The sequence below is a fragment of the Cladophialophora bantiana genome (assembly GCF_000835475.1).
Source record: "Cladophialophora bantiana CBS 173.52 unplaced genomic scaffold supercont1.6, whole genome shotgun sequence".
NCBI classification, from domain to species: domain Eukaryota; kingdom Fungi; phylum Ascomycota; class Eurotiomycetes; order Chaetothyriales; family Herpotrichiellaceae; genus Cladophialophora; species Cladophialophora bantiana.
In genome coordinates this window covers 1,425,887-1,453,861 of record NW_015971580.1, presented here as the reverse complement: position 1 = coordinate 1,453,861, position 27,975 = coordinate 1,425,887, and the positions used below count along the sequence as shown (strand labels likewise).

Here is a 27,975-nt window from a genome sequence, read left to right as displayed (position 1 = left end):
AAAAAACCAGCACACCACGACCGCCCCCGCCGCTCACAACTCCTCTTCCAGGACCCCCAAAAGGGTCAACGCCTGCTCCAGCGACGCCAACACCGCCCTGACTCCATTTATCATGGAGTTGTCTTGGACCGCATGGCGCGATTGCTTCATCGCCGGCTTCAACCCTGGCCGCGCAAACACCCAGACGGGCCCCCACGTCGTAAACTCGCGCCGGTGCCAGTCGTTTCGACCCGACCACTCGAGGTCATCTGCGGCAAAGTCCTTGAGAGCACTGATGTGCTCTGGGAGGGCCAGCTCCGGCAGCTCGAAGCCGAAGTCTTCCCTCGCCCTATCGGCGCTCATGCGGTATTTCGCCCAGAGCTCTGGGTCCGAGGGCCGGGCGCCATCCTCGAGATCTGCAGCAGTGCAGATCCATTCGTAAGCGTAGTAAGCATACGCTTGCACGTATGCCTGCAAGGAGAAGATAGCGCCGGAGCAGGGAAAGAGTCGATGGAGGTGAGCCCACCGGCTACAGCCAAGCCAGCAGAGATGGCCGAGATGGCAGATTGTTTCGATCTCCCAGCCGTGTTTGAACAGAGGCCCGCAGCTGGCATCTCGCATTGCTGTGACTGTTGCTTCCATCAAGGCAACGATGAGCTCTGCGAACGATTCCATATGCGATTGATCCTCGAGGTCAACACGCAGTTCCAGTCTCATCAGGATTGCTGCGGCTGCGCGAAGGATGGGCACAGCGAAAAGCATCGCGGGCAGAGTGTCGTTGAGTGCTCGCTCAATGTATGCCGGGAAGACTGCCTTCATGAAGTCCAATTGCGATGCAATGTCGAGTAGGAACTTGCCATCGTTATCCACGTAGCTCGGGTCGTTGGCAGCAAACAACCCGACCAGATGCTGGAAGAATTGCTCTTCCTTGTCACTATCCCATGCCATTTCGCAAGCTGTGCGCAAGACCGTGGCCATGTACTCGGTGTCACAGCGGTCACGTCGATTCCCATCCAATAGACGAATAAAGAGGCGCTCAAGAAAGAAGACCTTGTCCTCGAATCCTTTCTGATCTAGATTAAGGAACCATGGGTCGATTGCGAAGCCTGGGCTCTTGTACATGCTGAGTCGGAATATTACTTTCTGCATGAAGATGGTCCATTCTGGCCTTGCTGCCCCATCGAGTTGTTCCCATGTTTGCTTCATAGCCCTCTCGATCTTCGTCATCAATTCATCCCATTGATGTTTAGTGAGCTTTGCGCTAGAAGGTGGATCGGCATCATTTTGAACGCTGCAGGCATAGCGGATAACATGGTCGACGATTGAGAAGCGATATTTGATGATATCAGACCGGTCAAAGAAGAACGAAGAGGCGCCGTTTGAAATGGTTCGACGTAGCTCATCAAGACTGAACGCATCTGGAATGCTTTCCATCAGCTGGTTCGTCAGGCGGTGTTCGAACTTGATCATCGTTTCCGGCTTTAACATTGACCGCAACCAGGTGGAGACGAAAGGACAGGGATTAGCCAAAATGACGTTCCTATCCGTTGCAATTTTGCTCAGTAGCAACACTTGACATTGCCTCGCGATTTCGGTGTCGGCAATTTGTGGAAAGGACAATTGAGACCGAGCGGTCAGAAACTGATCCCCGTGATAGTAGCCACCGTCTATCATCAGCTTTCCGATGGCAAACCAGGTGTCGGTCAAAGACATCAACAAAACATCGTCTGGAGGATCGCCACGGTTAAGCTGGTCAACAAGCACGCCACGAATGTCTCGCATAAGAGAACGTATTTCGTCGTTAACATTTCCGACTTTCTTGAGATAGGACGTGAAGAGGTCGAAGATTCCGCTGACCACAATATCACCAAGACCTTGTTTAGAGTAGCATGAAACAGTCAGACTATTCACCTCTTCACGAGTGAGGAGGCACGAAACCTGATCTTGATTGGCACAGAGATCAATCGCTGTAGCATACCGCTTTGCAATATTGAGGATGCAGTCAACCGTAGTGTTTCGATTGGCTCGATGAATACGTTTCTCGTCCTCATGCATGCTATTGTCGATATTTGGAATCCGCGACAGCTTATCGCGCATGGAGAAGAACATGCTCAGAAGCCACTGTCCTAGCTCTAGGAGCTCCACACGACCTGCAGCTTGACCTGTGGCCCGGGAGAGTGCCGAGTTGGCGACATTTTCCCAACATCGTACAATGACTTTGCGGACAGCATCATGAGCTGTAGGAAAGTCGATGTAGTCTCTAATCTGTGATAACTCTGGTTTGAACCCGATAGGTGCATAGTGATACAGCGTCGTGAAAAGGGTGTATCGGTTTGATATTGCAGCGAGGTCAAGGTCTGGTAGTGGGTAGTCTTCATCGACGAGCATTGCATTGTCATCTAGATTGTCGCGGCCCTTATTAGGTAACAAGATGAACAAGAGAGAGCGTTTGCGAAGTGCCAGTTTTCGAACATGCTCTTCAGTCTCGTAGTCTGCTAGAGGTTGGGCCGCCAAAGTGATGGCCGTGAGCTTCAGGAAAATGTGGAAGTCTGTGTCGGTAGCCTCCAGGACTAGTTGTTCGGGACGCGTCAGATGATCGACGAATGGAGGCACCCCATCCGAAAGATTCGACGCAAAGAGTTCAAGCATGTTGTTTGTCTTGTCCGAATAGTACTTGAACATCTGCTTTAGCAAACTGTCGGCGGTGTCGATTTGAAAATTTCGTGCGAAGACGAAACACCATCGAAAAATGACCAGACCGAATCGCTCCAGCTTCCTTACTTGGTGTATTTTGGCTTTGAATCGCATGCTGTAACTCGCCCTTTTCTCGACAAAAAACTTGAGAAATTCTGACACGTAAGTCGGAAGTAGACGAAGAAGAGAGCAGCCCAGAGAGCTCGCGGAGCTGGCATCGGAATGTGTTGTGAGTCCATGCAGTCCAACGATGGAAAGGATGCAGCCAAGTACGACAACCGTGAAAGCGAGTGACTCAGCTTGAGACTCCCAAACCATCCCCGCTTTGCCATGGGTAGAGAGGATGTTTTCTAAGTAGATATTCCACTCTTGGTGAGGGCCGAGGCGGTGTATCAGGAAGACTGTCTCGATTTCCGTTGTGGGTGTGAATTGATGCCCATCTAGTACAGAGTCACTCTCGAGCTGAGCAGCGATGTAACAGAAGAGCTGAGCGACGTTTTGTTTCCGGAAAGCAAGTTCCCATGCAAGGCTGGCAATGTTCTTCCAAGTTTTCGAGGTCTTGCCGCGAATTGTTTCTGGAAAGCCCGTGATTTTGGTACATTGATAGATTTGATATCCTAGAATGAGAAAACCATTCAGGACCTTTAAAGCCTGCGAGACATGCGGTTTGCTTGTGGCGGTGTTGCATATAGCGATGGCCTGCCATAGATTTTCAATCGACTTCGATGTTAAGTGGATGAAGGCTTCCAACTCTTGGTTATTTGAGAAGGAGAGGCTCTCATTGGCGTAAGTGATTATGGTTTCGACCGACTCCGCAGCCTGACTCAACAGACGCGCTTGTTCATCTGGTGTGGCGTCAGACGTGGCAATAGCGCCGCAGATGATCTCGAAGATTTCTTGAAAAGCGTCTCGAATGATGCTTTCAACTTCTGTGGACCAACCGGTGGCGCGGAGCGTGCGTTGCGACTTGGGAGTGGTAATTGAGCTCTGGGACCATTGTGGTTGGAACAGTCGAGTGGTATCAGCCATAGAGGACAATGTGGCGTCTAGCAAACGAACGCGGACAGACGTAGAGTCATGGGGAAATGGCGTATCTCGCCAGGAGCTTGTTCCTGGAGGGTATTGAATGGCATAGGAGATAATGTCGTTGTCATCGTCTAATTTCAAAGTCTGAAGACACAGGACATCATGTTGATCGAATCCATTGGCGAAACGCGTGCTGAGCGCGATGGGACGTTGCTTCCTAGTTTCAGAACTTAGTCTCTCTGGGTTCATGGCTGATGAAAGAAATACTTACTTTGGAGGACGTGATTGGGGGAGTGGTGGAGAGGGTGGAGAGAGGTCTTGATTTCTGGAGCTTGAGTCAGCATCAACCTGTTGTGGATCGTTGCGAGGAACGCACTCTACAGGTTGCGCCATGGGAAGGGTTGCTTGAATTGAAGATTCTGTACAAGCTTTCTGTGGAAGGTTCTGACGAGGTCGCTTTTGTCTCTGTCGTGCTGCTTGGGGAACACGTTTTTCGATTGTGAAAGGATTCGTAGGCGCGAGTGCCGGTTCTTCAGGCTTCTCTCTGTTCTGCTGAAGGGTTGGAATCGGCTCACGCGCGTTGAGATGACTACGACGCGTCGCTCGAGGCTTGAAATAGTCGAGAATCGCGGAACGACGATCAATTGAGGGAGCAATAGATTCGTCTCGCAATGAGCGAGACCGACTTTGATGATTGTGAATGCGCTCGAGTATGGCTCTAGTGGTTTGCTTCAAAGATTTGAGGCGAGGGTCTGAAAAGTAAATGTCGTTGTTAGGAGTACGTGTTGGAGCGGCAGTATTTTCAAACGTTATGTCGTCGACACTGTGCGGCTGAGCCAATAAGGGGGTTGCGGCTTTGGCAATGTCGCTGGGTTTGACAGAATGATCTGCCTGATTTCGATGGCCTCTCCAACTCCTCATCCCTTCATTCACATCCTCCGTATCTCTCATTGTTGCCAGCCTGAAAAACTTCTTTGATGGGTCCTGCTTCCGTGCCGAACTCTGGGTAGTGCGTCTCGATGCAATCCTTAAAAACAGTGGTACCTCTTTCTCCCCGAAACCAGGAGCGTCCAAAATCGTCATTTGCGGCTTTCTTTGCTTCCTCTTGATCTTCTTGCGCGGCCGCGCCTCATTATTTGATCCAGAGGCAGCAGCCATTCTCTGGCGTCGAGAGGATGACCTTGGACCAGTAACGCTCTCGCTACCTTCGGAGGTGTTCTTCCTGGACCAAACAACTTTCAATCGCTGCTGTTTCTGTCCAGCATACGACCTTCTCTGTCGAGGAGCCAGCATAGCATCGATGGTATTATCTTCAATGACATCGTCCTCAAATGGCCCGGGCCCTTCGTATTCGACCCCTCTCATTTCATCGCTGGCAGGGCTAGTTGGCTGGCTCTCTGACGAAGCTTCCAAATCGGCGACATCAGCACTCAAAATATGACCTTTAGCTCTTCCTCCAGAGGACGAGACGTGTTGAGCTATCCCTTTCTCTAAAGTCCTCTTGACGGGGGACTGGGGTCGGTTTCGAGGACCACGATTGTCCTTCCGTTGCTGCTTCATATCCAACGTTAGCCAGGATGCCGGCAAGACTCCCTTCATTTTGCGACGCATTTGTCGGATACCGCGAAATCCATCCTCCATACTCTCTTCTAACTCAGATGGCGCTGATAAATCGTCACTGATACTGATGACGTCGGTCTCTGAATCAGAAAAACTGAGGGTTTCGCTGAACCTCCTCTTCGAAGCCCGCTTGTCTGAAGAGACCAAGGGAGTTGGGAGCAGCACGGGTGTACTATTCCCTATTGATGCTTCTGCATTGTTGTTCACCTCACCGACTTGCGAATATTGTCCACCACCAGATCGAGGCGGGGAAAGTGGAATTATGGAACTTGCGCTACCATGTTTGGATGCATTCCTGACAGCTATGCCATCGTCGAGAAGATCATGGATGGGAAATTCGTCAATTAATCTTGGTGACTGTGACACTGGCGCACGCTTGGGCCTCTTCAGTTTCGAAATGGAAGAGGTCGCAGTTCTGCCTTTGAGTATGTCCGACAAGTCCGGAAGATCATCATCATTGTCGGAATCAGACACAAGAGGATATATCCGGAGACGTGTCCCACGTATCGGGCTTTGAGATTCATCATTTCCAGTTACCTGGGAATCATCATACCCTGGCTCTGGTGCAGGACTTAAGCGTCGAACCTGACTATCCGAATGGTCGGCTTGGCTGCTTTCATATGCTGTGCTGCCCTGGGATTCGTCCTTGGCACTTTCTCGCAGATGTGAAGGCGGGTCTGGTGCGCGAACAGGGTGCAAGCCCCGATCTTTCCAAGTTTGTCTATACCTAGCATCCTCAATTGCGTAGGGATGAAGTTGGATTGGAGCACGAGGTCTAAAGCATCGTCTCCGTGAGGCGTCAGCAGATGGACCCGGCGACAATCTATTGTCAGCGGAGGTCTGATCTATCGCCACCTCGGTAAGTGCAGCTGGCCGCGATTGCCCTGACTGACTTTTGAAGGGTGAAGTACGCACTGACGAGGGGACCGAAGACAGAGGGCTGTCAGTGTCGCTGTTGATGCCAGAGTCCACGGAGCCAAGAACATCATGCACGGTCCGCAGACATCTCTTGATTTCAGCTTCGAGCTTCGCAGCAGTCGAATTCAAATGGGAGTCAGAGGCCTGCGACGATATCAGATGGCCACTTTGAGAATCATGCTGCACCCCGTTTGTGCGGGTCGGTCCAGGGTGGTGATGCGCGCCATGGTTGTCAGATTTGTTGCTGCTTTGCTTTGTCGGATCGTCGTCGTCACCTGGGACAGTGTCACTTTCCTTCACAATGGCTTGTTTCACCGAAGCCTGCACATTAACTGCGCCGGTCTTGGAAGTTGTCCCGCGGGTATGGTCGATGTTGAGACTGCCTCCTCCCTCTTCTTCCGCTTCATCATCGTCGTCAGAGTCTGGTACATAGCCACGCTCCCTCCAGTTTACCATCGCTACTGCATTCCATGATCTTCCCGTGAACACAGGCCAGAAATTGTCGGTATCGGTGAGGGGTTGCTGGTTTTTTTTGAGTCGCGTCTTGAGCGTCACGGACGCGCCGAGGCTGCAAATGGTGAACAGCGCCAAGGCCAGCCGCGGAATCTCTTCCGATTGGTCCCGTGACTTTAAGACTCTCGCAAACCCTTTGAACTCATGCGACATTTCAGAGTCAGTATCCGATAAAGGGCCATTCGGGTGGACAGAAATGAGTTATCGAATAGCCGGTTGGGCCCTAGTCATTGGGTTTGGTGTGCTCAATGGTAACACTATATCTCTACGCTGCACATCGATCATCACTAAAATCTTCTATAGGTTACATGACCTTCAAGCCTGCCTTTGAAGCCCGAGAATTGGAGAAGCTGAAGGAAGAGTTGGTCCATGTTTCCGGTGACAACTGGGACAGGTGCTGATGCTATCACTTTGAAAATAGGGAGCGGGCTGCTTCGGAGCTTGGACCGAACATGATCGAAATCCACGCACAGGCAAGCGACAATACGATCTCGTCAGACCGAAGCACGCTGAAGCACGTGCGAATGAGTGACAAAGCTACGCCCAGGTGACAGGCGCTCACTGTCGACTCCGAATAAGATGTTGACTGCAAGAGCTGTGGGAATAGTGCTGCATCGGAACGGGATAGGGCCGTAGGGTTAACACGGAACCTACAATTGCGAGCAGCTCCCTCCCCATCAACCACCTTTCAACAGTGAGAGGCTGCATTGTATGATCAATGGGGGATGTGTTTCATAACTAGAGCACTCGCAGTATGCAGTCTCCAAGTTACACGCCCTTAGAAGATCGACAACGCAACATTTGAGGACTGTTAGGCACCAGAATTGCACCGCGGTCTGGTAACGCATTCAGATGCCTGGTCAGGAGGCTCTGGAAGGATTGGGAGGGGGTCACCTTGCTTGTGCAAGACGCCTGAGTCTACTGTGATTCAGCGAGTCAATGATTGTTGGAAGCACTGTTAGGATATGGATCCTGGTGGATATTGTTGTATGAGGAACAAAAGTTGCCCGCCCAATCATGGACCGGGTGGCACCGAGGTGGCTTCAAGGACGGGAAAGAGAAAAGACTCTCTGAGCTGAAGGCATAATGTCTTCCAACATCGTTGTGACAACTGCAGCTGGTACGATGGGGCCGCTGATGCATAGCAGTGTGGTATCCTTAACGTATGATTAGATCGCTGCTGACTTGAAAATTGTATGCTAAGAGCTGCTGCAATCTTATAGCTAGATACTTGGGGTTAGGAAGATGGTCGTAATTCTGTGGGATTCGCGGACGTTTCAGACCATGAGGCTTTCTTTCCATTTCTGAGTAACTCGGTTTCTTCTATACTTCCACGTCTCTAGAAGTTGTTAGGTGAGCACGGGGTGAATGTACCGCGATCGGCCATTATTCGATCTCTTGAATAAGGACATTGCCGTTGGGTGGCAGCGGAGGTCCAAAGTAGCGGCCGACTTTCTTTCCTAACCATTCTTCTGGTACGCCCAATCTCATACCATCTTGCGTACTGACCCATCTGGTATAGATTGGATTGGCCCTCTGTGGGAGGTCTTCCTCTTCGAATGGTGATCCTGCTGCTGCTGCGGCAGCCGCAGCAGCGGCCAAAGTCTCTGGTTTTGGAGCGGCACCTCGCGCCTTAGAAACTTGAGGTTTGAGCTGAACGGCGGTTAGCGCGAGGTATGAAGGAACTAAGGGCATCCGCATACCAATCTATTCAAGGCGGCCGTCTTCTCCTCCTGGACTTTGCGCTTGGTCAGTTCTTTTCGCTTTCTAGCGTGTTCGTCCTTCTTCATTGCTTTTTCCTCATCCGTGAAGAACTAAACCAGTTAGTGGTGAGCACCAGGACTGACGGCCGATATCCTTTTGCGCCATACCTTTCGCTGCTGCGGTGCCATATCCAACGCCATCAGAGAACCTTGATCCTCTGGCCTGCCCCTTTGCCTCTTCGTCATTCTGGTCGGGTCGGGAGTGGCGGCCCCAGAAGCAGGTGTCTCGTCGCTGCTGTCGTCAAGCTCATCCTCATCTTCGTCTTCCTCGTCGAGTTCTTCATCTTCGACCGGTGCGTCTTCTTCGACCACAATCTCTTCTTCCTCACCCTCGGCGTCTTCGTCGTGCACGTTTATTGTGGGTTCCTCTTCCTCATCAGAGAGCTCGGATGAATTGCCGACCTCATCATCATCCTCGACCGACTCATCTTCTGATTCATCCTCCATCTCTTGCTCCTCGACGGATTTGAGAGGGCCAACCTTGGCGGGAGTGACGATAAGCTTGGGCTTGGCTGATGATTTGCTGTCCCCTTTGGCAGGGGGCTTCAACGTTATCTTTGGCGGTTTGGGCGGAGCATGACGCCTAGGTGGAGGCGGAGGCGGAGGCGGAGGTGCGTCTTCCATTTCCACGTCTTCATCATCAGTGCCCCCCTCAGGCTCAGCACCGAGCTGGTCGAAGTCGTTGGGCTCCTCTTCCTCTTCTTCCTCTTCCTCCTCCTCTTCCTCTTCCTCGTCTTCCTCTTCATCTTCAATGTCGCTCTCACCGTACTCTGCATATGTCGGTCGTCTACTACCCCGAGCGCTGGCCCTTGCAGCCACGGCAGTACGTCGACTACTTCGAGGCGCGTTGAGGACTTTGCCTCCACCCAGGGTGTCATGAAGCGAATCCACTTCATTGGCCCGCATGACTTCTCGCAACTTGCTTGGAGGAGCCTTGACGGTCAATTTGAGGCTTTGTCGTCGATCATCTGCAGAGCTAGATCCGCGCTGAACCGTGGCGGAAGAGACATTGCTCGCAGTAGTCGATGCCCCCGATCGGCGTGGTCGGGACGACGCTGGGGTCGACGCTGCCGAAGATCTGAAAGTCTGATTAGCTCTTGCATCAAGACGAAGTGTATAGCACAAGGTAATGAAAGGCATGATGGATGACAGGCTTAGAGGCTGTTTTTTCCTGTCTGAGGGAAAGCTCGATGAAGATTTCTGGTTGATGTAACAGTTACAGAAAGAGGAGATTGAACAGGTGAGATAGGCGATGATTCGATTGAATGGGGATTGACAGTGATCAGAGCAGACATTCACTTTTGTCTTGAACACTGCTCTCATCTCATGTTGCTGGTGGCGAGTTCCAACCTCACTGAACGCCAATGTGACAAGACACGAGCTTCTTCATCCAGAAATCGCCGGCAATTGAAACATCCGCAGATGTCGTTGTAACCAAACCAGAAACTGGCACTTACTCATATCTGCCTGCTCGCCTCATTGAGTCGGATCTTCTTGGATCATAATCTTCACCGCTGCCCAGGTCTGAGTCTTCTGTAAAGTCCTCAGTGGCCTCACTAATCTGGCGTCGCACGCGTCGGCTTCTATCTGTCATTTTTTTCCTGAGGTTCCAGGCTCGGCTAAATGCCTAGGCTCTCCGCTGTCGCTGGTCTGTGTCTGGCCTGGATTGTCGTGGAGTTCTCGCGTCAGAGGTCGTATTTTCGTGCTTGGTGGCTATCCCTAATTCTAGCATCGATGCCTTCGATTTCACACGTGCTCAAATAAATGCTTTGACGATAAATATGACTGCCAAACTTGCTCAAATCCAGAAATACATAAGTAACCAACCCTTGATGTGAAAACTTTCGAATGATGCGCGGGAAATGGATGGTTGCTGTGGCTGTTCCCACGGGACCACAATTGTGGCGGATGTGGCTGGTGCCCTCCAGCCCTGCGACTTCCGCACCTGCGCCGTCATGTCAAATGAGCCGAGGCTGGCATTCTCACCCAGCACCATTTCGTTTGTGAACCAAGTGAAACGGTCGCGTTCTCTATTCTCCCAGTCCAACCATTGCGATAGATTTCCCATCGCTACAATATGGCCGACCAAGATTCCAAGAGTCCTTCCATTCCCTCATGGCAGCAACAATACAAGTCGGAACCAACAGACGGGCGCACATCGTCCGACATCCAACCTCCAGATCACAGCACAGAACGACCTTCGCCGTCGTCAGAACGACCTCTTCTTGAGCAAGCCCAGAAGTTCCTCGAAGACCAATCGATACGAGGCGCTCCTCGTGAACGCAAAGTCGCATTCTTACAGAAGAAAGGTCTGCAAGCAGAAGATATAGAAAAGATCCTTGGCCCTGAACCCTCGCACTCTCCGCCAATCCCCAACGACTCCTCCGAACTGAAGACAATACATGACAGCAGTCAGTCGCCGGCGTCAAAGGGACAGGAAACGGAGACAGCGTCAAACCCACCCAGTGAAGAGGCGACACCACAATCTATAACAGTCACGCAGAAGCGAGATGTTCCTCCGATCATCACCTATCCCGAATTCTTGCTCAAACCCCAAAAGCCGCCTCCGTTGGTTACTTTCGAACGCCTTGCTCACGCAGCCTACGTATTCGCTGGCGTATCCGCCCTGACATGGGCCGCAAGCAAATACATCGTACAGCCCATGCTCGAATCCCTAACCGAAGCTCGCCACGACCTTGCCGAAACGGCAAAAGCAGACCTTGAAACGTTTAACAAGAAGCTTGAATCCACGGTATCCCACGTTCCCTACATTCCGAGCAGCGCAATCCTCCAACAACAAAAAGCCCAAGATGACGATGATGTCGAATCCACGGATTCAGACCCAACGGAACTTTTCCACCGCGACGTCGCAACACAAACATCTCCTCGGCCATCTCGGTCTATGTCCCTCTCCTCCTTCCGGGGCAACGAGTATCTGTCCTCACAAGATCCCACAACCTCACAGTCTTCGCGCTTGCGCTCCCTGCACTCCACCCTCTACTCTCTGCTGAACTCCCAAAACAGTAGCTATTCCCAAGATCGCCTAAAAGAATCCATGAGTGGCTTCCAGGCCGTCATCGATAAACTTGAAGCAAGTCACAACCCTTTTCAGGTTGAGTTCGTGGGGTCATTCACCAGCTACAGCGGACCGGGGTCATCGGCGGCGACAGGTGCAGATAATAAACAAAAGAAGCAAATCAGTGAGACCGCGAAGTTCAAGAACGAGATCCGTGCGTTGAAAGGCGCCTTGCTCAGTTCGAGGAATTTTCCCACGGCGAGGCCGGCACAGCCATTCACGTTGCCGACCAGATGAGCACCTTCGAGCAGCCGCAATGGATTGTGAAAGGAGTAGGTCCCATGAAGGGTGATACATGAACTCTAGATACAAATAATGTTGGAGCTCCCAATGGTTGAAGATTTTCAAAGGCGTTGACCGTCACCGAACAGTATTTCACAATTAGCGTGTGTTTGACAAGAACAGCTTCCTCGGTAGCAATGTCTTCAATCAGCCATTTTTTCCTTTCTTCTCAATCTTATCATTCCTCTATGAGCGGCTCGTGCATGGGGCACACGGGCTCTACATACGTTGCAATACTCAGAGCTGAGTGAGAATCATGGTCGCTTGCTCCGGAATACAGTCAGTCGTGCATCCCAGCAGCATTGCGCTCTCGTTGACGCAAATCGACACTATTCTACCTACCCTCTGGCCGTGGAAGTCGTGTTCATGCTTCATGCTTCATGTTCATGCAAATGCTCCGTCTCCCCGCCCAGAACGCTTGTCTTGTCCGAGGGAATGCCCCTTTTTCAAGGTCCCGCAAGAGCTGTCAGCTGCCCTTAAGGTGTGGCCCTACACATTCCCACCAGCCTCTTCACACCCACCATCCAGTGTCCACACTCCTCCACTTTGTTGGTATGCACATCCATCTGAATCTCCTGCGCCTTGACAAAGTCCCTTCCCTCCAGGGCCTGAGCCAACTCAACCAGTTGAGCAACCGTGTCTGGCTTCAGCAGATCCTCATTGTTCAGATGGTCGAAGAGGATATCAAGTCGTTTCTCGGTGTCGACGACTTGTGCTTTAAACGATTGTGGAGCTCGGGCTTTGACGCGGGACATCTCGGACGAGAGAATGGTGTAGATCGGTTGCGCGGAGGGAGAAATGTGCGTCCGATCGCCTTTGGCTGTACAGAAACTGGTCAGCTTCGACAAGCGGGTAAAGGATAGATTTTCAACTCACGATATTTCCGCGCCGGAGGAGTAGCGGACGCTTTATTTGAACCCGCGGTGCCAGGCCTGGAGGGTGGCCTTTGTGGGGCAGAACCGCTGGCTGTGGGAGGCGGACCGGAAGAGATGAACTGCTGCTGTGGTGTTGGTATCGGCGGCGCCGTAGCTGACTGTGGTGTCTGCGTTGGCTGTGGTGGACCATAGCTCGTTTGCCGAGTCGGTTGTGATTGATGGGTTGGGGCATAGGGATTCGTGGGAGGAGGAGGCGCTTGGTAGGATGAACTTTGGGGGGGTGGTGCGATAGATGGGCGTGTAGTTGGCGCCGTCGTATGCTGAGTCCCCGTTACTGGCGCATATCTATTGGGGGCGGTAGGAGCGTGAGAAGGGGGAGCGTTGTATGGAGATGGACCTCTCGGAATCGGTGACGTAATATTTTGCCCGATTGGAGGAGATGTCAAAGTCGACGGTGCGTAAGGATTGCTTGCTGATGGAGGTCGCTCAAAAGATGGTTGACCACCTAGAGGAGACGTCACTCGGGGAGGTGGACCCGTCCCTTTGGGTGGAGGAGGAACTGGCGACGATCTCTGCCTTGAACCAAATGGCGGGGCGGGGGGAAGAGAAGTTATCTGTCCCGGCGGTGGACTGAATGGGTTTTGAGCAGGCTGTGGAGGAACGCTGGGTGTTCCTCTTCTCGAAGTGGGAGGCTTGACAAAACCCTCCGGAATATCATTCCAATTGGACATGCCTTTGTCCTGAGATGGAGGAGGGATAGCAGGAGATTGATTATATCTCGGAGGTGGTTGGATAGGATTTGCCTGCGGAATGCCGTATGGGCCGGGAGTAGGGCCGGGAGTCATTCTCATTTGTTGTGGAGGTTGATACCCACCGCCAACGGGTGCATATGGATTTGATGGTGCACTGCTAGTTGTGAGAGGCGCATAGGGGTTGCTCGGTTGCAGGTTGCTTGCGCCATAAGGAGTTGAGACCTGAGGAGTTGGAGGAGTAAATGCAGTTGTCGGAGGCTGAAATTGTGACGTGCCTGGCAAGGGCTTGTTTCTCGTCGTTGTGGATGTCGTTTGCGGAATAGTAGGTGGAGCGACTGTCTTCTTCCTTGCCTGTTGAATCCGGCCTCTTGCGACATCCGCCCCTGGATAGTTTGCTGGAAGAAGATCGAGATATTTCTGAGCAACATCGAGCTGGCCCGATCCAGCCACAATGTCAGCATATTCCAGGTATTTGCCGTACAGAGCTTCCAGCTTCCACTCCCCAGTCTTGGAAAGCTCTTCATCCTTGAAATTCACCACTTGTCGGAAGATGGTAACTTTTTCTATGAAATCTTGGAGACCGCGGGCATGCAGGGAAAATGCAGAAGATGCGTCCGCTTCCGAGGCTCCAGCCTCCTCATGCTCTCTGAGCTCTTGAATCCAGATGGTGACCACCTTCTCCAACTTGGAACCAGCTAAGAAGCAGAACGAAGCATCTTTCCGAGAAACTGAAGAAAGATCATCCATCTGTTCCTCAATCCTGTCTCCAAGTGCTTCGCAAAGATCTGGAAACTCTTGTTCGTCAGCAAAAGTGCACAGTGTAGCCATGACTTCCTTCCAGTTCGCCAGATCGGCATTGTGGACTGTATCCCATAGATTTTTGCCAACGACCGAGGCGAGAAGACGGAGGTAGTTTGGTCCACTAGATTGTTTCGCGAGATATGCTTCTTGCGCTTTCTTAATGCAGGCTTCACCGCCGCAGATGGCAATCATGAAAGCATCCGACATTCTGTTCTCCTGCAAACATACGTCCAGAGCTTTCTCAAACTGTCCCAAAATCAAAGCTCTTGTGATCTTGCGGTCAGCTTGAGACTCCGATCCTGTGTAGATCTGGAATGGATTGTTGGTCCTGGTACCCTTCGTAGCGGCCAATTCCGCTAGGAAGTCTCCGTCGGCTGAGCTTGCGAAAATGGATTGGAAACGTTTGTGGGCTTTTGAGGCGCCGTTGACTGGGGCTTTTTGCTCTTCAGAAGCCTCATCCCCTGGGCGCTGCTCTCCAACACCGTTTGCGCTGTCTTCAGCTGCGTCTTCAAAGCCTAGATATTTCACAAGCTCTGCTCTGGGGTTTTTGGATACCAGAGTCTCAATAACCTTCCAGTCAGCCTTCTCCTCCTCGGTCCTTGCAGTTGCAACACGATCTTCACACAAGCTGGTGAGATCTCCTGACTGAATGGCTTTCTCGAAAGTTTCCGTCGCGCTCCCAACATTCGAATCAACCTCGAATTTGCTGATGCAGATCTGTGAAGCCCTCGATTTTTCGGGGTCCGCTTGTTTAACGCTGATGATTCTTCCACCAAAGCCAAAAGATACGGAAACCGGTCGCTCCAGCCACTTGGGTGCTTTGAGAAGAGAGAATGATGAAGTCTGAGGTTGTGTCTGAGCCTTCGAGAAGAAGTCTTCTCCGTCGGCAGCCTGACTCTGGTCTGTCTGTGTGCTGCTCGGATTCGTGTTCTGTAAGGTTTGGATCTGCAGTTTGCCATCAAAGGAGGCAGTCGCAAACATGTTCGGGTTATGAGGATTCCACCTAGTCTGGAAAGTCCAATTCGTTACAACGGGATAGTCACCATATTCCTCTCCAGTCTGGGGATTCCACAGAATCGTTCTGTTGTCTTTTCCACACGACAGCAAGAGGTCGTGGTCTTGAGGGCACCAGGCAACTGAAAGAACTCCTGAGTCATGCCCACGGAGCACCTTCTCCGGAGCGTTCGAATTTCTGAGATCCCAAACCAAGATAACGGGTTCTTGCTCCAGTGGCACAGCAGTAATCAGCCGCGTGGGCTTTTCAGGGTCCCAAGCAATAGCACTGGCCGGCTTTCGCTGGAAGTTGTTGAGCGTCAAGCTCTCTTTCCTTGTTTTCATATCCCATACTGTCACGAAACCCCCACTGCTCCCTGTGACGAGGATATTTGAGACTCTCTTGTTCCAGTCGAGGCAGTCGATGTCATCGGCTCGAGCAGCAGTGCTTCCGAGTCGTATGGGGGTGTCGAGGTGGTTCAGGTCTGAAATGAACAATTCCCCCTTGGCGCCACCCGTGGCGAGGAAATTCTGTATCTTGGGATTGAATTGTAGGGCCTTGATTGCTCCGCTATGTATTTTGTGGGTGAAGATTGAGGCTTCCACAGTGTTCGTTACGGCCTTATCCGCGTCCCACAGGCCTAGCGATCCATTGTCGAAGGCTCCGGCAATAATCCCTCTCTTGTGTCCAACCTGAGCAGGCGTCCAGGCTAGATCGTGAAAGCTATCTCTCGTTTAGCATGTGCGTTGGTAACGGGTAGAATCACATACCCCGTCTCAGTAGGCAGCATGACGGAGGGCTGCAATTCCTGATTCTGTTCCCCATTCTCCAATCCCAGATCCCAAAGTTCTAGACAAGTCTCATTACTAAAGTCGACGTCGACAGCACCTGATTTTGTGCCGGTTGCGATCCAAGAAGATGGCGCATCGGGAGACCACGCGAAGGCCGCTGTGCGTGGAATTTCCCTAAGGCGCACCATGACGGATGTGGTGCAGTGCTGGTAGAGGGAGAAAGAGAAGGTAAAGGGAGCGAAGAAAGGCTAAGTCATGCAGCAGAGAAGAAAATGACTCCGAGAGAACAGATGGACAGATGGAGCAGGACTCAGCAAGCAGCTGTTCTCATCATTCAATCTGGATATTTCGACTCTCAGATCTGGACACCGTTTGTCCAGACGAGTTTGGGGGCTGCAAAACGGTTAGTGGCCTCCCAGCGTCATCCCTGGCCCTCCTTGCCCTCTCCACGTTGAAACTCCGCACAGCAAGGCCAGATATCAACCCACGTGACCTCGGTTTACCACGTTTTTCAACCTTCAGCCTCCGTGTAGAATCAAACAGCACGAGGATGGCGGAGGGATCAACCCACCCAAACAGTACAATCTACGTCGGTGGACTTGACACGACACTTGTGACTGCTGCGACTCTCTCAGAGGCTTTCGTGCCGTTTGGTGAAATAGCGGACATCACTCTACCCAAGCCAGAGGCGCCGTCTTCGACAGATCTGCATCGTGGTTTTGGATATGTCGAGTTCGAAGATGCGGCTGATGCAAAGGAAGCCATCGACAATATGGATCAGAGCGAACTCTACGGACGTGTGATTAAAGTGGCCATGGCAAAACCGGACAGAAAGGAGACTGGTGAAGTTGGGTTGGGAAGCACAACTGCTATTTGGGAACAAGTGAGTCTAACTAGGATGTTTCGAACGATTGTTTCTTGCGTGTTTGCTTTGCATATCGACGAGGGACCAGTTCTAATCTTTTGTCATTAAGGAGGACTATCTCGCGAAATATGGCACAGCGAACGAAGATAAAGCTGCTGTCGAAAATGCGAAGAACGTAAGGCCGCCGGATCCCATGGACGGATTGGAGGGTCTCGATGTTGCTGGGCCCAAGCCCGAGTGAGCAAAGCCATGATTCGGATGGAATCAACACTATGCCGTGTTGGATAGACTCCAAAACAACAGCATCCAGCCATGACTAGGCACTTCGGCATACACACTTATGGCGCCTAAATCATGTTCGGGAAAACAGTCACTTTCCATGAGAAGCTGGAAAAGGAAGGCAGTCACTGCCTCTAACATTGAGTTCTGCCGTTCTAAGTTGATGAAGGGCTCAGGACTGTCTGCAAAACGGAGTTGGAGAAAGGAATGGGTGGAGAGGCGGGATAGAGAAGCTGGATCATTCTGGCAACAGTGGAGCTGTTGGGCAAAACAATGCTGGGGGAAAGACCAACGCGGTGTGTCAACAAGTCTCTGAAAAGACTGTCAATTTCCTTCAGACTGTAATGCTTATATACACGTCCCCGCTTGGAATCAATTCCATTCTCGGCAATTTAGGACTTCACGATTTTCTCCCGTTCATGTGTGCATTTGCTGATATGGACCCAAGATATCACCCAAGATATCACCATTGCCTTCTTAATGTTTCTGGGAGGATCTCTGCAAGCGAAGGGTCCTGTCGGTCATGAGCTTCCTGCCCATGGCAAAGCAAGCAGCGAACAAGGCGAAGCTAAGGAGAGCAAACAGGTCAGCATTCGTCTCCCGACCCAATGTTCTTGTCTTGTATTTTGTATTTTTATATTCGGCGGGGATGGATATACGTACGAAATGACAACACCGAGGGGAAGCAGTTCCGGAGGGATTCTCTTCAGCATGCGGATTCTTTGGGTGATGGTGTGTGCTGGGATGTGTCAGTGTCAATTGCTTCCTTCAAGGTGTACTTCGTATAGGTCAGGCCCTCTTACCGCTTTGGTCATCCTCCTGTTAGAGTTGGTTAGCATCGTCATCCCAGAGTTCAGGAAATCATCTTGCTCACCTTTGTTCTGAACCTGGTGCGGGTGTTATGGAACGGCCTGGCAGTCTGTTTCTGGGCGGATTGACGGAAGGCAGCTTGCCTCAAGCCGACCGACCGAAGAGGCTGAAGCCTCAAGAGTCTTGCAGTGTTCATCCTTGCCGTGTAATGGTAGGCGGAGTGGAGAGGTGGAAGCCGAGCTGAAGAGAATGATCTTTGCAACAACGGAAAGAAGTGACGTTGGAGTCGCAGGTGAAGTTGCTCCCAAGCTCTCCGTAGAAAAGGAGCCAATCAGAGTCAGGCCACGCAGGTTGCGTCTTAGTAGCTTTTGAAACCTCCGACTTTCAACTCGCTGCAAGGCCTCAGGTGACAACCTCCCCTCTGAAGCTTCCCTTTTCAACTCAACCTCAGCACTCGAGCTTCCTTTTTGCATTCCACCGCGGCCACGAAAAGATTCTTTTCTCCGCCAAGATGACTCATATCGAGACTCCCGACGCCGATGAGCTCGGTGGAAACGTCACCAAGCCCTTCAAGTTCGTTACTGGTACGAAGAATTCATTTCCATCACTGCTTTGAAGGTCGCGCTGACGTTGCTATAGCTGGATACGACGCCCGCTTCCCTAACCAGAACCAGTACGTTCCCTTCCATACCGGCCGAAGACATCCAACAGCCTAACCATGGAGATCATAGGACAAAGCACTGCTGGCAAAACTACGTCGACTATCACAAGTGCATCCTTGCAAAGGGCGAAGACTTCAAGCCATGTAGACAGGTACATGTACAGGAGCACTAGAGTGGGAGGCCAGCGCTGACCTGTCGCAGTTCTATTTGGCGTATCGATCATTGTGCCCTAGCTCCTGGATCCATAGATGGGACGATCAACGTGAAGCTGGAAACTTCCCTGTCGACTTGGAGCATTAGGCACATGAATGGGTTATCGTGACGCAGATGGGAGAGAAAGAAGCGGCCTGCAGTTGCGGAGTTCCCATGGCAAGCTCAAGATGGCATGGATATTGTACATAGACCCGGATGAATCCAGCGGCGGCCAACACACGACTCCATCCCATACAGCTAGGTACATTGACCAATGTATCCTTCTACTGCATCTGAATCTGTGTGTATCATGCACCGCAGAGACCTGTGCATTGGGCGCCGGAAATGTCCACTTACATTCGTCAGCTCAAGAACAACCAGAACACTCATATCGTGCTGATGGGCAAAATTTCCATTGGTTCATGGACAGATGGTGCTGAGCTCAATGTCCCAAGTGAGATTCACGCTATCATTTTGAGGGCAATGTGAGGCCCATGGTCCTGTTTTGCCAGTTCACCGCTGCATATGTCGCCCTTGATCCAAAGGGCCGGTGCGTCACAGCACCAGATGCAGTTGCTCATGTGAGCTCTGGATTCTTCTATTCGATGCTTGAGCTAACGCTCTCAATGCCAACCACCCAAAACCTGCTGTTGTCCACCAGATCGCCTGTCAGGACCAACATAGCAGTGAGACAATGATGAAGCCGCATAGCCGTCATCTTCCGAAAGACTCCTCTTGGGTCTTTCTCTATCCGGCGTCGATGTATGCTCTCTAGACACCGCAGTTCATCCATTTCTTTCATTTCTTGACCGAACTCCTCCTCAACGCTTCCAACAACTCGGGCCGGGAGTTCAACAGCTGAACTGCTTGTGCATAAGCATACCATTGCCTAGATCTCTTGTTTTTCTCGGGCCAATTGTCTTTTTCCTCAGTCACGATGGCTTCAAAGAAGTGGTAACTTGCTTTAGGCGCGTGTTTCGTGACGGCAGTTGTTGGTCTCGTATCCGGAATGTGACCTAGGTCTCTTTCGACCTTGCAAATGATCCCAGCTTCCTCCCACGCCTCTCGGACAGCGGCAACTGACGCCGAAGCCTCGTCCAGTTCCCAGCCGCCTTTGGGAAGGACCCAGCCATTCCGGCGGGAGGACTGGATCAGTAGAACTCGGGTCTTGTCTGCAGACAGGGGGACAACGCCGGCGACCAGTCTCTCGCCCTTGGTTCCATAGCCTGAGACACAATAAGCCCGTGAAATGCAAGGAGGCAAAACAAAGCAGTGGGCACACATACGTTGGTTCGCTGTGCCGGTGCGAGAGGTCATGGACATTTCTTTGGCCATGGTGGTGGAAACCGTCGGGCCTGGGCGGACGGCCACAGACCAGAAGTTAAGGAAAGACTTTGGTCACGGCTTTCTCTGAGGTAGTTCTGGGCTAGCAGAGGGCAGAAGCGAACGTGAAAAGAGACGGTGAAGGGAGGGCACGTGGGAACACTGTCGAGCTGCTCCAGTGCAAGGCGGGCGAGGTTCAGTCTCTAGGAAGAGAGGACGAAGGGATCAAAGATGACCCATGGTGACGATAGCAGAGGGTGCGATACAGCGCATGAATGAGGGATGCCTTCAGTCCCGTGTGGCACGGGGCTGAGGGAACGAGGTTGACGTGCAGAGCATTCTGAGAAAGGGAGCAGCCATAGTTATGTAGCCTTTGGGCAAGTTTAGTTTTTTTGGTAGTGACTCTCGGAGGTGCAGGTGCATAGTGCCATAGTGGGTGGACACACATGGGGGAGCACGAAAAAAACATCAGTAGCGGCGATTTCCTGACCTGGGCGCAGGCAAGCTGGTGGGCGCAGGCGAATCGCAGTCTCCCACCACCACTTCATTGTTCCCATGTTCCATGTTCCATGTTCCCATTCCTCTGCCTTCTTCATCATTGCTCAATCCGCCAACGCCTCATGACTGCTGAGACTAGGGAGACTGCAGCAGGAGACAGACTACCACACTCTCGCTCACGGTCGAGTGGGATTTTTGGTGTTTTATTTGGCTTCCAAAACGGCATCAGAAGCTTGCCCACCGACTAATTGCAAGGTTCCAGCACATCTGGTTCGCTCGACTCGCTGCGGCCCATGCAGTGGTTCCTTGCCCTGTTCCCTCGCATTTCTCTTCGCTGGCTCGTTGGCCCATGTCATCCAAAACGCTTCCGTGTCCACTTCCACCGCTTCCACGCCATTCCCCCCCCCCGAATCGAAGCACACGACGAACATACACGTGCCCGTCTTCACGTTTATACTGGTCTAAAATTCTGATACTCGACCCCAGTCCTCGTCCTTCCTAACCACCTTTTCTGCTTGCCTTGACGCTCCAGATACGGTTCCTCGGCTTGATCGCCCTTTAACACCGCTCATCCTAGCACCTCGAAGTTCGCCTCGAAGCTAACGGTGCCCCTCCTCAGACTGCTCACGCGAGCGCCCAAGATTCAGGCAGTAAGTGGGGGTCTCTCTCCTGGACGACTTGCTGTGTTGCGTTGCGTTGCGTCCCAGCCTTCAAGGTCCAGCACGCCGGACGCTGCCAGAGCATCCTCAATTGGCTACCTTGAGCCCGTTGTGTGCATATCCCACGAGCGAGTTCCACTGGGAGTGCCGCCTGGATATGACCGTGGGTTCTCCGGCTGCTGGCTTGCTCCGTTGATGCCGTCGATACGGATTGTCTGGACAGCGGACATTAATGGGACTTGTCATTGCCTGCCAGTCTATCTACCGCTCGGGGTCAGGTGACATCATATTGGGCCAGGAGAGCCGTCATTGACCTTGCTGGAGGTCTAACTGTCCACACAAGGCACTCGTGTGATGAGAAACTCCAGATATTCCTTCTTCGGCCTGACCAGGGGTTCACTAGTGCCTACGGTTAATCATGACAAACGAAATCTCACTTCTGAAGCCTCTCGGTAAGTGGCTTTTGAGACACACATCTGACCCTAGCCCTACGCAAAGATCATGGCATGGCTCGGCCCGCATGAATCGGTCCATCATTCTATCCTGTACACCTGTTCAGCAAGGCTGGCTTCTTGCGTCGAGCATATGATTGACTCTGACTGTGATCAGGCTATCAGAGAAAAAATTGGTGTGGATATTGCAAGAATGCCACAGGCAGTAGGTCATCATCCTCCCATTGCCCCCGGCGCAGTTGCCACACAGACCCCCTGTCCATGTTTGCTTCTGCGGACGTCTTATCTGAATTGCAGGCTCCTCGTATTACCTGTCGTGTGACAATATGCGAGTCGACCACTACCAATACCTGGTGGACAGGGGCTGGAGGAGATCAGGCTCACTCTATTACAAACCTGATCTCTTGCGGTCATGTTGTCCCCACTACACCCTACGGTACGGGACATTTTGCAACAGAAACAATATGGTGAGGTCCGCTGATATCCACAGTCTAAAGGCGTCAGATTTCCAGGCCAGGAAAGACCAACGACGGGCGATCAACCGATGGAATGACTTCGTGCTCGGCCCAGAGTACAGAAGAAAAGCTGCCATGCTATGCCCACAATCGCGAGAGCAAGTCGGAACCATCTGGTTGCAGATATGCAGCTAATATTCACAGGGAAAAACGTCGTTTCAGGGACAAATTTGACCTGTCTATCTCGGTCCACAAAGCGGAATATGACAATATTAAGCGTCCAGTGAGCAAAAAGACTGGCGTTCCGATCGAACCTGCTCATAATTTCGAAGTCAATCTTGAAGGCGACAGTTTCACGAAGGAGAAGTGAGTAATCATAGCGTGAGCTTGCTGTATACGTCTCACATGCGCCAGATACGATATCTTCCTAAAATATCAGTTGCAAATACACAAAGACCCTGCCTCCCGATGGAAAGAACCTGACTTCAAGCGGTTTCTTTGCACTGGTCTTGACCGGAAGATTCTCAAGATTGGTGGCAAGACACTGAAACTGGGTTCGTACCACCAGTGCTATCGCCTCGACGGGAGGCTGATTGCTGTGGGAGTTCTCGATCTTTTGCCGCATGCTGTCAGCTCAGTCTATCTGTTGTAAGTTTTTGTTCTCTCGCTTCAGAGTACAGTACTCATTCGGAAGCTATGATCCTGAATACGAGCGTTGGGACCTTGGAAAGATGAGTGCTCTTCGAGAGATATCACTTGCAGTAGAGGCCGGTTATGAATACTATTACATGGGTATATTGAGAGCTTCCTAGCATCTTCCTTTGCTCACCGCAAGCAGGCTACTACATCCACTCGTGCAACAAGATGCGATACAAAGCTACTTTCACTCCGACCTATATACTGGGTATGCCAACATGATTTTATGCTTATATATACACTGACAACTCGTTAGACCCGGAAAGCTTTGAATGGAATCTTTTCGATGACAAGTACCGCCAGGAGTTGGACAAAAGAAAATACTTCTCTCCGTCTCATGATCGATCACATGGAGTGGATGCCGCAGAGAGTATCACACAACAGGCAGTAGCGACAGCAAGCTCGGATCGCAGCACTGCTCCTAAAACCACAAAGGAGAGAGGAAGAATGTTTGACGATGAACACGACCTAGAATTCGATGAAGCGCCGAGCGATGAAGAAGACGCAGAAATACCCGAGGGATCCTTGTTTGATTACGAGATACCCGGCGTGCTGACGAAAGATGAGGTGAACCGTCTTGATCTCGACCACTGGCGTCTCCTTGTAGGGAATACGTTGATTGAGTTAGAGGTACAAGGTTTCCAGTCCACAACTCCACTTGAGCATGCTATTAACCATGTTCTAGGATCTTCGAGACTGGGAAGATTGGAAAATAGACGACCCCGATACCGTGAAAGGCATGGCTGCAGAACTCGCTGCGGTTGCGGGACCAAAGCTACTTCAAAACAGTGCACTGGCGATATTCTGAGCCAAGCAGGACCAATTGCAGCGTCACACTAATGACGCATGAGGCAGTCAGGCCACTTTGAGAATCTATCTTATACAAAGCCGGCTCTCAGCCGAGTAGAGTTCGAGAAGATACCCACATCTTCCAACATCTCCGACTTGAGCACCTCAAACCTCGTTCGGTACATACTTGGATCGAAGACCATTCACAACGTCTACACTGACTTGAAATAATGGCTGCGAACATCCATAACGGGGCTTTCACCAGATTGCACTCATACGAAAGAGTCCGACCCGTGGGCTACCAGTGCGCCAAAGACAAAGGAACAGCTGCACCGAAGGTATGGCCACTGGCCCCTTTATTTTACACTTCCACTATTGAGATGACAACACGGCTGAGAAGGCTCCCCTCAGAATGCAAGCTGAACTAGTCTTCTCACAGGGCTCGGCACCCAGTACGAACACCACCACAATGGCTTCGAAGAATACTCAGGGTGTCACTTTTGAGAATACCCAAGTCCTCAGCTCGGACCAAACAGCATGAGACAAACATAAAGGATTGTGATCATTCACGGCCTCACAGGTCCTGCTGAATTTCCTTTCCATAGACGCTGGCTGGGAACAAACCCTTCAGACATTGCGGATGTCGCACCCTCGCCTGGAGAGTTGACCATTTCATTGATGAATCATGCCTGTTTGTGAGAGAGTCCTCCAAGCTTAGAGCAAGACAATGCTCGGAACGAAATTTGCTCGTCTGTCAACCTGATCATTCGTTTCTCATCATCATCACCACTTCTTCAGAACTTCCTCTATAATCACCCGGAACACCTACTCATGAGATATAGGTCACGTGTGGTCTCTGGGAATCTCTGACACATACCCTTCTCTCTGTTTTGCCCTACCTAATTCCCCATGGGTGGTGTCCGTGTCCACCCCATTTGTGGTTGCCTTCCAAACGACCTCGGTGAAGAGCAAACAGGCCGTTCACATGAGTGACTACTTAAAAGGGTATTCCCCTTCAGCGACAGAGGCATGGGGAAACGGAAAAGGGAAGCTCCTCCAGGCAGTGTTGTGATGCCTGTATTTCCTTTATGAAAGGGTCCCAACTGTTTCTGGTATATTCGATTTCTTCCAACCAAATCTACGGTGTCCAAAAACAAGACCAAAGAACTTGGCATCATGAAAGCTCTTCTTTCATCTTTGACCCTTCTGGTCTTGTGTTTTCCAGCCATCGGTCTCACTAATATAACAAGTCCAATACATACGACTCAACCACGCCACCCAATTTCGACATCAAATCAGCTGACAGTACTGAACCATCCTCCACCCACGAGAGGCGACCAGTTCACCTACCCTTCAATATTAGCAAAGCGCGGGGGTGTCTGGCAGGGTAGGATGACCTTCTGTGACGATGTGGGTAACTGCTGTCCTTCTGGTACTTATCGTACCGTGGACATACTACAGTCTGGAGCCTGTTGCGCCTATGGCGCATCCTGTACTGGGCTATCCAACCCCATTACGGGACTCGCCACAGGTAACTGGCGTTTTTCTGGTGCTGCAAGTACGGTCCAACCGCGAAGAGCTTTCGCCGTCCTCGCACGGTCGATATTATTCAGCTCAACCTGTCCTGCGGACAAGGGCCCCCCTATCAGTGGAGCCGCACCTGGTGAAATGTGTCTCGGAGAAGAGAACAAAGGGATGTGTCAATATTTCCGGCCACATCCTCTAGAACTTCCGGTGCTGACGTGGAGGACAAGAAAGGAGGCGGCAGCGTACGTGTTGGAAGAGGATTGCCAGGGTCGGGAATAGTTGGGATCCAACCAGCGGCAGGGAACAAAGGCGCCACGGGCGGCGCAGGAAAAGCCTCCGTTGAACCTCCGCTTATGAAAGTCTTCGGTGTTCCATTCGTCCTTGTGCGACACGTCAAGGTAGCCATTCTTCCAATCGTGAACACGACTTCGGAGGCAGTGGGCAAGCTCAAGCTCATGGGAGCCAATGAGGCCATGGTGATGGCGCAAACCGGAACAACCAGTGCCGCAAACAGGCTTCGACCTCTGCGGCTCTTCACCCTCGCGTCGGCTCTTACACAGCAGATCGGAGCTGGTGCTCTTCTGGCTAAAAACGAGACTGCACACTCCGCGGCAGAGGCCACATTCATGGGTGGCAACATTTATTACCTCGACAACGCAAACCGCACGAGCAACGCAGCTAGCGGAGCGAGTGCCACGAATCTTCAGCATTGCGTTTGCTTTGGCACGCCATGCCAAAGCTACCGTGCTAGCACATCGAAATGGTGTGCCCTGATCTCACGCAAAATGCCACCGCCTACTGTTTTTGATGTTAAAGCATGTCTTTAGCACCAATGCCGCATTGGATGCTCGAGGTTCGGTCCCTGACAGTGCTTCCTTAGATGTCTGACTCGGCGTCCGTACCTAAATAGCATCTGAATGGGGATAGAAATGGAGCTTCGTCTGGTGGCTGGACATGAATGTGCACGGTGTGCAGCAGTATTTCCCGCGTAGCACTTTATTTCAGTTCTTCTTCTCGTCTATTCTCAGGCAGCATCATCATTTGGTTCAACATGGCGAGTTTCAAGACTAAACCAAGTCCCATAAAGGCATGTTTGCCGATATTTGTAAAAGCGGCAGGGGTAAAAATTCCCGACGTCCAACGGAAACGGCTTTCACTCGGAGCTTCTCCCCGGTCGTGTGCTTTTTCTAAAATTTGGCAATACATCCACGGCGACAACTTTTTCCTGTACGCAAGCAGCTTCTCCGCCATCGCCCTTTCAGCAGCCTTTGTTTCTGCGGTCCTCTCAAAACCTGTCATTCCTCCGTGCACATGATGCTTCGAAAACAATTGCTTCGCCAGGTGCGCACCGTCTCGGAGTCGCTATCAGTGTCACCGCAAATACGACGGTCGCCATTTTCCTCCGCAACCTTCGTTCCTCGTACGTCTAGACCGGCCTACCTTTCATCGCGGGTAGGGCAAAGATGGCAGTCCACAGAGGCAGAGCAGCAGAAACCTGCCGCGGAGACGGCCCCTTCGTCAGAACAAGGGAAAGCTGCGGAGGAGGCAAAACAAGACCCTCTTAAGGAAGAGCTTGAGAAGGCTAAGAAGGAGGTTATAGACCTTAAGGTAATCCCCTTTTTGTCTCTTTTTGTTCTCGACATATTTTCTACTTGATGCACTGGGGACTAATGCTCTTGAATTCCAGGACAAATACCTCCGTTCCGTGGCCGATTACCGTAACCTGCAAGAGCGGACACGACGAGATATGGAATCCGCGCGCCAATTTGCCATTCAACGCTTCGCAACCGACCTGCTCGACTCAATAGACAATCTCGACCGTGCCATGTCATCAGTACCTCAAGCCGCCCTCGGGATCACTTCGGGTATGACAACAACATCCAACACTTCGTCCTCGGACCCCAACGTCGCCGCCTCCGCCGAGTCATCGACCTCAGAACCCAATAAGGACCTTGTCAACCTGTTCTCAGGCCTGAAGATGACGGAGGACATCCTCATGTCGACGCTGAAAAAGCACGGTCTGGAGCGCTTCGACCCCCTGGAAGGAGGAGGGCGCAAATTCGACCCCAACACCGACGAGGCGACTTTCTTCACCAAGGTGGAGGGGAAAGAGGACGGAGACGTCTTTTACACCCAGAGCAAAGGATATAAATTGAACGGACGAGTCGTGAGGGCCGCCAAAGTCGGAGTCGTCAAGAACTCCTAGTTTAGTTCCCCCCCGACTATGGATGATATCTGGGACATCAAACAAACTGGGGGCGTTTGTTTTATCCTCTTGTATAAAAAGTTTTATCGGCCTCATTTCCATCTCATCCCTTTACGCCAATCGGCCGGCGCTGAAAAGGTGGTACAAAGACGAAGAAGGGCTTTTGCAGAATCGGACGGTAGGGCGGGCTCTCTTCTTAGAAAAGTGACGGGATGGACCTAGGGAGAGCGTATCGTATCGCATGGTAATGTGTACGTTTGGCGGCTAACATGTTCCGCCCTGGAAATTAATGTGGGAAAGCAAGCACCGGAATGGCATCGCACAGATGGATGAGTCGGGAGCTGGGTTGGTATGTATTATCAAGCCACGATCGGTATTGGAGATGATCACAACGATCCCGCATGAGATGTCGCTGCTACAGCTTCAATGCACCCTGATATTTTCCGAGCGCTTCTTCCTTGTACAGCATACCCTCTTC

At 51.6% G+C, this 27,975-nt stretch overlaps 12 protein-coding genes across 12 annotated transcripts; 7 read left to right on the top strand and 5 right to left on the bottom strand.

Moving 5' to 3' along the window:
* Positions 1-33: 33 nt before the first annotated feature.
* On the bottom strand, positions 34-6,903 carry Z519_04837 (uncharacterized protein; the record flags this gene model as incomplete). The annotated part of the gene is made up of 3 exons (XM_016762581.1): positions 34-3,916; positions 3,971-4,024; positions 4,076-6,903. 3 exons carry the CDS (start codon positions 6,901-6,903, stop codon positions 34-36), a joined length of 6,765 nt encoding a protein of 2,254 aa, XP_016621528.1.
* A 43-nt stretch (positions 6,904-6,946) lies between these two features.
* Z519_04836 (uncharacterized protein) lies at positions 6,947-7,301 on the top strand (the record flags this gene model as incomplete). Its single annotated transcript, XM_016762580.1, has 3 exons — positions 6,947-7,001; positions 7,054-7,111; positions 7,172-7,301. The coding sequence occupies 3 exons, from the start codon at positions 6,947-6,949 to the stop codon at positions 7,299-7,301; spliced, it is 243 nt and encodes an 80-aa protein (XP_016621527.1).
* An 835-nt stretch (positions 7,302-8,136) lies between these two features.
* Z519_04835 (uncharacterized protein) lies at positions 8,137-9,653 on the bottom strand (the record flags this gene model as incomplete). The annotated part of the gene is made up of 3 exons (XM_016762579.1): positions 8,137-8,403; positions 8,454-8,564; positions 8,622-9,653. 3 exons carry the CDS (start codon positions 9,651-9,653, stop codon positions 8,137-8,139), a joined length of 1,410 nt encoding a protein of 469 aa, XP_016621526.1.
* A 937-nt stretch (positions 9,654-10,590) lies between these two features.
* On the top strand, positions 10,591-11,826 carry Z519_04834 (uncharacterized protein; the record flags this gene model as incomplete). Its single annotated transcript, XM_016762578.1, has 1 exon — positions 10,591-11,826. The coding sequence occupies one exon, from the start codon at positions 10,591-10,593 to the stop codon at positions 11,824-11,826; it is 1,236 nt and encodes a 411-aa protein (XP_016621525.1).
* Positions 11,827-12,347: 521 nt separating this feature from the next.
* Z519_04833 (uncharacterized protein) lies at positions 12,348-16,272 on the bottom strand (the record flags this gene model as incomplete). The annotated part of the gene is made up of 3 exons (XM_016762577.1): positions 12,348-12,691; positions 12,748-16,016; positions 16,064-16,272. 3 exons carry the CDS (start codon positions 16,270-16,272, stop codon positions 12,348-12,350), a joined length of 3,822 nt encoding a protein of 1,273 aa, XP_016621524.1.
* Positions 16,273-16,634: 362 nt separating this feature from the next.
* On the top strand, positions 16,635-17,190 carry Z519_04832 (uncharacterized protein; the record flags this gene model as incomplete). Its single annotated transcript, XM_016762576.1, has 2 exons — positions 16,635-16,967; positions 17,059-17,190. The coding sequence occupies 2 exons, from the start codon at positions 16,635-16,637 to the stop codon at positions 17,188-17,190; spliced, it is 465 nt and encodes a 154-aa protein (XP_016621523.1).
* Positions 17,191-17,705: 515 nt separating this feature from the next.
* Z519_04831 (uncharacterized protein) lies at positions 17,706-18,234 on the bottom strand (the record flags this gene model as incomplete). The annotated part of the gene is made up of 4 exons (XM_016762575.1): positions 17,706-17,796; positions 17,892-17,967; positions 18,032-18,047; positions 18,103-18,234. 4 exons carry the CDS (start codon positions 18,232-18,234, stop codon positions 17,706-17,708), a joined length of 315 nt encoding a protein of 104 aa, XP_016621522.1.
* A 315-nt stretch (positions 18,235-18,549) lies between these two features.
* Positions 18,550-19,000, top strand: Z519_04830 (uncharacterized protein; the record flags this gene model as incomplete). The annotated part of the gene is made up of 4 exons (XM_016762574.1): positions 18,550-18,622; positions 18,678-18,711; positions 18,770-18,851; positions 18,902-19,000. The coding sequence occupies 4 exons, from the start codon at positions 18,550-18,552 to the stop codon at positions 18,998-19,000; spliced, it is 288 nt and encodes a 95-aa protein (XP_016621521.1).
* A 690-nt stretch (positions 19,001-19,690) lies between these two features.
* Positions 19,691-20,227, bottom strand: Z519_04829 (uncharacterized protein; the record flags this gene model as incomplete). Its single annotated transcript, XM_016762573.1, has 2 exons — positions 19,691-20,118; positions 20,179-20,227. The coding sequence occupies 2 exons, from the start codon at positions 20,225-20,227 to the stop codon at positions 19,691-19,693; spliced, it is 477 nt and encodes a 158-aa protein (XP_016621520.1).
* A 1,923-nt stretch (positions 20,228-22,150) lies between these two features.
* Positions 22,151-23,783, top strand: Z519_04828 (uncharacterized protein; the record flags this gene model as incomplete). Its single annotated transcript, XM_016762572.1, has 8 exons — positions 22,151-22,260; positions 22,315-22,455; positions 22,502-22,645; positions 22,694-22,927; positions 22,974-23,071; positions 23,115-23,183; positions 23,232-23,605; positions 23,661-23,783. The coding sequence occupies 8 exons, from the start codon at positions 22,151-22,153 to the stop codon at positions 23,781-23,783; spliced, it is 1,293 nt and encodes a 430-aa protein (XP_016621519.1).
* A 1,861-nt stretch (positions 23,784-25,644) lies between these two features.
* On the top strand, positions 25,645-26,118 carry Z519_04827 (uncharacterized protein; the record flags this gene model as incomplete). Its single annotated transcript, XM_016762571.1, has 1 exon — positions 25,645-26,118. One exon carries the CDS (start codon positions 25,645-25,647, stop codon positions 26,116-26,118), a length of 474 nt encoding a protein of 157 aa, XP_016621518.1.
* Positions 26,119-26,605: 487 nt separating this feature from the next.
* Positions 26,606-27,497, top strand: Z519_04826 (uncharacterized protein; the record flags this gene model as incomplete). The annotated part of the gene is made up of 2 exons (XM_016762570.1): positions 26,606-26,899; positions 26,979-27,497. The coding sequence occupies 2 exons, from the start codon at positions 26,606-26,608 to the stop codon at positions 27,495-27,497; spliced, it is 813 nt and encodes a 270-aa protein (XP_016621517.1).
* Positions 27,498-27,975: the final 478 nt, after the last annotated feature.